At 44.8% G+C, this 6,874-nt stretch overlaps 1 protein-coding gene across 2 annotated transcripts; it reads right to left on the bottom strand.

The window, feature by feature from the left end:
- Nucleotides 1–4,568: 4,568 nt before the first annotated feature.
- On the bottom strand, nt 4,569–5,003 carry LOC142434282 (ubiquitin-conjugating enzyme E2 D2-like). 2 transcript variants are annotated; one of them, XM_075538998.1, is made up of 2 exons: nt 4,970–4,976; nt 4,569–4,891 (listed from the first exon to the last, which is right to left on the bottom strand). In XM_075538998.1, exons 1-2 carry the CDS (start codon nt 4,974–4,976, stop codon nt 4,569–4,571), a joined length of 330 nt encoding a protein of 109 aa, XP_075395113.1. The 2 variants fall into 2 exon arrangements, with proteins under 2 accessions (XP_075395113.1, XP_075395114.1); XM_075538999.1 differs by having other exon boundaries at nt 4,569–5,003.
- Nucleotides 5,004–6,874: the final 1,871 nt, after the last annotated feature.

The raw sequence follows: 6,874 nt of genomic DNA, 5'->3' as shown, positions 1-6,874 counted from the left end.
CTGCTGTTCTTCCCCCTGGGGTGCTGGTGGTGGTGGTCGTGGTGGTTAAGCATCGATCATTGTGATCAGTTCTCCCTTCCTCCCCTTCTCTCCCCACCTTTCCCCTACCCTCCTGGTATCACTACTCCCATTCCTGTTCCTGGATTCCATGTGTCATGAGCTCTTATCTCTTATCTGTACCTGTGCACATGCTGTGGTCTAGCCCTCAGTGAAAGGAGTCGCGAAGTTGGGGAGGAGGGGAACCCTCAAAGAACCAGAGAAATAGTGTGTGTTCCATCAGTGCTATACTGCCCCCTGGTGGACTCATCCCTTCCTTGTGCCCCTTCTGTGAGTGGATGTCCCATTTATTTGAAAGCAGCAGAGACCATGGGTGCACCCATGCTGGTAGCAAAGTGTAGAAGCTTAGCTAAGGGCTGTAAGGATCTACAAGGTAGGCTACCAGAAGGCGGGACTGCTCCAGAGATCAGAGGTGGCCCCAGAGAGGACATTCTGGGACAGTTTTGCACAAAAGCGGTTGTCATGGAGGCAGAGAATTGGAGCATGCGTAGTGTGAGAAGGGCTGCCCCACAGCTGGACCTGTCCCCAAGCTTTCTTTTCCTTTTTGGTCAAATGCCTTTTTAAAACTATAATATTGGCATATATTTCACAAATTATGCAATTCAATAACCATATTCAGAAGAGTTGCACAACCATCAACACAATTTTAGAACCTCTTCTTCATTCGTGTACTCATCACTGTCAGCTCGCCACTCCCCAAAGCCCCTGTCATACCTCCAAGGAACCATGGAACCCGTTAATGGCTCCCTAGTTCTACCTGTCCTGCATTGCATGTAGAGATAAATGTCAAACAAACAAAGCCTAACAACTCGAATAAGGCAAAACAGAGGAAACCCTCCATCAAAAGCAGAAAATGTTAAAAACTAGAATGAATTAAAGATACTCAAAAGGGAGATACAATGGTGTTACATTTTAGCCTAGCTGCATCTGCAATAATCCACTTTCAGTGTACTTTGCCCGATTACAAGGCTTCTCACATTCCTGGTCGATGATCAGTGGGGATTCACCAGAGGCTCAATAAACGTGCATCTCCCCTTCACTTTTTTTTATTTTAACGGAAACAACTGTAAGATGGGTCAAAAAGTAAATCAAATTATTTTATATTTTACCATAACTACCAAAATTAACTGTAAAATGCTGTCTGGTAACAAGCCTATTCACATTCCTCAACTATAGTCTGAGATGATTCACCAGAGGCTTAATCCATGTATGTGGACTCTATTATTTATAAACCTTGTATCACACAGGCTGGTGTTCTTCTTTCTTGTGGACTTAGTTAACATCTCAAAGGGATGGCTTCTTGTTTGGGGCAAGCCTTAAAGACCTCAGACGCTATTCCTTCTGATAGCCGGGCACCATCTAGTTTCTTCACCCTACTTGGCTATGCACCTGTACCTTCAGGGATATCTTCATGAAGGTGAGCATCGAGCAGGGCCATGCTACAAGACCTAATTGTACTTAGATTGTGGCTAGAATTAAGTTTGGCCCTCAAGTCCATTCCTATATCTGTGGTTAATATACATCTCTGGTTTTCCTTAGGAACATCATTGCCATTTCATGTTAGAGAACCTTATTTATCATCACCCTGGGGCATAAGGTAATTCTATGGAAAATGCCCTTAATTGAGAATTTAAAACACTGTTGAGAAAATGACATTATAAGTTTGTAGGCAGCTTCAATCTCAATCCATGAACTGTTGACTTGTGCATATTAAGCTCTTAAGTGACTGGACACTGTTTACAAAAACATGGAGGTTGGTGATACTGAAATCCTTCCAATAATATGTATTCACAGTGGTAGAACCACACGTACCAAATTAATCCATGTGATAATAAAGGAAAGATGGCATTAAAATAAATAGTGTCTGCTGAAAAAGGCCCTGGGGCCAACAAAGAGGGTGCCCAACAGCTGACACCACAGTGGCATCACAAAGCAGCTCCTGGTTAAAAGTTTTCAAGGTAGGTAAGAGTGAACTGTTTTCAGGAGAGCAAGTGAGTCCCCTTGATATGTCGAGGCTATGCCTGACTTCTACTAAAATCTATCATGCTTATTTCCTACCTTAAAGTCCACTTTTACTTAAAGTTAATTATAATTTGTTGTGGTTATATAATTTCATATCAACTTTAAGATAAATATAAGTGTAAGGGTGATTTATGATTATGGGGGAAATAGATCTATGTGCATATATTTACAAGTTTATTAGTAGGGTAGCAGGTGGACATTGGGCCTCAATTCAAGTACTCCCTCAACACAAGAACACTTTGCTCAACTAAACAGTCATTCCATGATACCTACCCTCCCAACACAATCGCTGAAGACAAACGTGTACATAAGCAAATGTGGTGAAGAAAGCTGATGGTACCCAGCTATCCAAAGATATAGTATCTGGAATCTTAAAGGATTGAAGATAAACAAGTGGCCATCTAGCTTGGAAGCAACAAAGCCCACAGGAAAAAAGCACACAAACCTGTGTGATTATGAGGTGTTGAAGGGATCAGGTAGCAGACACCAAAGAACAAAAACCATCATTGTGTGCTCACCTTCCCCATATAAACACTGAAGACGAATGTGTGCATAAGTAAGTGTGGTGAAGAAAGTTGATGGTGCCTAGCTATCAAGAGATATAGCATCTGGGGTCTTAAAGGCCCAGAAGCAACAAAACCCACATGGAAGAATCACACCAGCCTGTGTGATCATGCGGGGTAGAAGGGTCCATGTATCAAGCACCAACGAACAGAAAATTATATTATCATGAATGAGGGGGAGGCAGGATGGGACTCAATGCCCATCTGCAGACAACTAGACATCCCTTGCAGAGGGGTAGTGGGGGAGGAGATGAGTCACTCGGGGTGCAGTGTAGCATCGATGTAACATACAAGTTTCCTCTAGATCTTAAATGCTTCCTCCCCCTATTATTATCCCCATTCTACCTTACAAACCTGGTTAGACCAGAGGATGTACAGTGGTGCAGATAGGAAATGGAAACACAGGGAATCCAGGGCGGATGAATCCCTCAGGACCAGTGGTGAGAGTAATGATGTCGGGAGGAAGGAGGGGAGGATGGTTAGAAAGGGGGAACCGATGACAAGGATCAACATAAAAACTCCTCCCTGGGGGACGGACAACAGTAAAGAGGATGAAGGGAGACGTTGGGCAGTGTAAGATATGATAAAATAACAATTTACAAATTATCAAGGGTTCATGAGGGAGGGGGGGAGGGGGGGAAAGAAAAGAAAAATGAGGAGCTGATTCCAAGAGCCCAAGTGGGGAGCAAATATTTTGAGAATGATGAGGGCAATGAATGTACAAGTGTGCTTTACACATTTAGCATATGTATGGATTGTGATAAGAATTGTATGAGCCCCAATAAAATGGTTTTTTAAAATAAATAAATAAATACCCATATGGCCCCTGGCAGACAAGAAGGTTCCTCACCCCTGAGGGTAAGGCACAGTTCGGGCAAGTTTGCTGTCAGTCCCCTTTGAAACACTGGAGAGTTCCTGAACTCCAAGTTGCGAAGGTGTGACACCAGTCCTGCCTGTGTGTTCCACTTCACGACCGCAGGACTTAGGACGGCTGTGGAGTCAAGAAGAGATGCTAATGAAGTGCATGTTGCCTGCTGTGCTATGACTATAGGATTGTGTCTCACCCCAAGAATCTTGCGTCATTGCGCTACTGTATGTTTGCAAGCAAGGGCAAATGTCAGACACTACACAGTCCTTGAGGAAGCATGAAAAATGAACTGTTTTAGGAATATACTAATTACGAAACTGCATCCAATCTAGAGGACAGGAAAGACGCAGGGGGCTCCAAAGAGGGAAAAGGTACGGAAAAGCCTGAAAGAAAACACACCCATGTATTGTCTAAGGATTTCTAATTTAGCTCATTTTCAGGCACTTCAACAGTAAACTCAAAGTAGAAGATATGTATCCATTTTAATCTTCTTCCCATAAACAAAACAACAATAATAGAACATTTTGAAGACACACATCATCTGGAAAAAATAAATACCCAACGAGCTTTGTGATCTTTACTCAGCTTTTCATTTCTGTCATCAGTTCTAAAAGACTTCCCATTAAACAAACCTAAACACCTGATGGGGCAACTTTTCTGCTTATCCTAAGTAACCACCCCCCGTGAGTCTGCTTGTTTCCCAAACCACCAAAACCAAAAGGTTTAGTGTCCCTGTGGACTTCTGGGACTGAAACTCTTCACAGAAATAGAAGCCCTCATCTTCCTTCCACGAAGCGACTGATTTCAAACTGCTGACCTTGCACTTAGCAGTCCCACGAGTAGCCCCCATGTCACCAGCCCCCATGTAGGTAAACACTGCTATCTGTCCTCAGACTAACCCGCCCACCGTGATACAGATGGTGAACATGTGCATGCTCGGAAGGACAGGCGAGACAAGAGCATTTCATAGACGGCAATGAAAAGACAGGCTACTCAACTGTGAAGTTCCTGTCTTTATTATGCAGACTTCACTACTGACCTTGCAATTCCCTGGGAAATTACATGGCATATTTGTGTGTATATTTTTTGGCCAGTTTGTCAAACTTTTCCCTATCCGTCTTGTAGGTCTTTGCAATAGAAGGGACCACCGGATCGTCGGGATTCGGGTCACACAGCAAGGAACAGATGGATAATAGAACCTTTGCGATGGTAAGTGCTGGCGACCATTCAGATTTCAGGATGTCTAGGCATATGTTGCCCCTTTTGCTGATGTTCGGATGGTAAATTCGCGTAGTGAAGGTAATTTCAGGTGGATGATACGGGTAATCAGTCGGGAAGTAAATTGACAGGAAGAAGATTCCACCCTGATAGGGACTGTTGGCTGGTCCCATGATTGTCCCTTGCCAGTGGAACATATCATCCCCTACTGGACCTGCTGAGCACTGATCTGGGGGATCACGGGTCATATTTAAGAGTTCCCTTTGTATACGTTTCAACGCCGTTGTTCCAGTCAGTTTCTAATCCCTTATCCAAGGCGAGGAACCTGGTGGTCAGCAAACTCAATGGTCCCAGGCCGGAGGGAGCAGTACAAGGAGGAGTCTGGGCGCTGGGATAGACTTTGGCAGGCTGGGCTGGAAGTTGCGGAGGGAGGCAGACAGAGGGGGATTCTGGCAAGGGTGGGAGAAGGGCAATTCAGACCCGGCGGGCGGACTGGAGGCTTGTGTCTTGTGTCTGCTGACCTGCTTGGCGATCGGTCCCTGGTGTTCAGCGGCGTCAGGTTGCGGTGTTCGGCTCTTCAGACACTCGGAGGAGATGCCACAGTCCCTGGTCCAGGCACCAGCCTCTGCCCTGCCGTCTGCTAGCCACCCTGGGGGCCGGGTTACTGGCCAGGATTCTCTCTGTGAGGTCACAGTGGCTGCACTGGCCACGTAGTAGCCACGTTGAAGGAAAGGGCTGAGGGGACAGGGCGGGTGGCCAGGTTGGGGGTTTGAGAGTTTCTCAGCCCTGAAGCGTTGTGTTGGCAAGTAGTAACGCATACAGGCACACAGCCATTGCCCTAGTGCATTACTGCATTTCTCAGAATTGCATTGCCCTCTCACACAGTTTCACCTTATTTTAACATTCTACCCACAGGTAACTTCATCCCATCCTTTCTCACCTTTGCTGTTCTGCTTCTCCCTTCCAGTGTGGGTTAGAAATTACATGATAGCAGGACACAGTGTCATTTCTGATGTACGAGAATTTCCAGCTGCATCACTATTTCCCAGTTTACTAATTCAGTCGACTTAAGAAGGCAGAATAACAATCCCTTGACCCTATGTTAAAGACGGAGACTGTGGACAGATAAAACGTCTAATTCATGGAAAGGAACTTGCATGGATCTCTTGTGTTCTATGGAGCCAAAGTTGAGCATGGCTTGTGTGGTTCTGAGCAAATTGTTCTCTTTACTGTGATGACTGTGAGACACATAATTACTCATTACATTAAAGAATATTTTTTAATTGGAAAATAATACCACGACATTTCTTTTTTTTCTTAAATCATTTTACTGGGGGCTCATACAATTCTTTTTTTTAAATTTTAACAATTTATTGGGGCTCATACAATTCTTTTCACAGTTCATACATATACATACATCAATTGTATAAAGCACATCTGTACAGTCTTTGCCCTAATCATATTTTTCTCTTTTCTTCTTTTACATTTTATTAGGGACTCATACAACTCTTACCACAATCCATACATATACATACATCAATTGTATAAAGCACATCCATACATTCCCTGCCCCAATCATTCTCAAGGCATTTGCTCTCCACTTAAGCCCCTTGCATCAGGTCCTCTTTCCCCCCCCTCCCTCCCCATTCCCCCCTCCCTCATATGCCCTTGGTAATTTATACATCGTTATTTTGTCATATCTTGCCCTACCCGGGGTCTCCCTTCCCCCCTTCTCTGCTGTCCCTCTCCCAAGGAAGAGGTCACATGTGGATCCTTGTAATCAGTTCCCCCTTTCCAACCCACTCACCCTCCACTCTCCCAGCATCGTCCCTCACACCCTTGGTCCTGAAGGTATCATCCACCCTGGATTCCCTGTACCTCCAACCCTCATATGCACCAGTGTACAGCCTCTGTCCTATCCAGCCCTGCAAGGTAGAATTCGGATCATGGTAGTTGGGGGGAGGAAGCATCCAGGATCCGGGGGAAAGCTGTGTTCTTCATCGATACTACCTCACACCCTAATTAACCCATCTCCTCTCCTAAACCCCTCTATGAGGGGATCTCCATTGGTCGACACTTGGGCCTTGGGTCTCCACTCTGCACTTCCCCCTTCATTTAATATGATATATATATACACATATATACA

Source organism: Tenrec ecaudatus, chromosome X (assembly GCF_050624435.1).
Source record: "Tenrec ecaudatus isolate mTenEca1 chromosome X, mTenEca1.hap1, whole genome shotgun sequence".
Lineage (NCBI taxonomy): Eukaryota > Metazoa > Chordata > Mammalia > Afrosoricida > Tenrecidae > Tenrec > Tenrec ecaudatus.
This window is presented reverse-complemented; position numbering and strand designations above follow the sequence as displayed.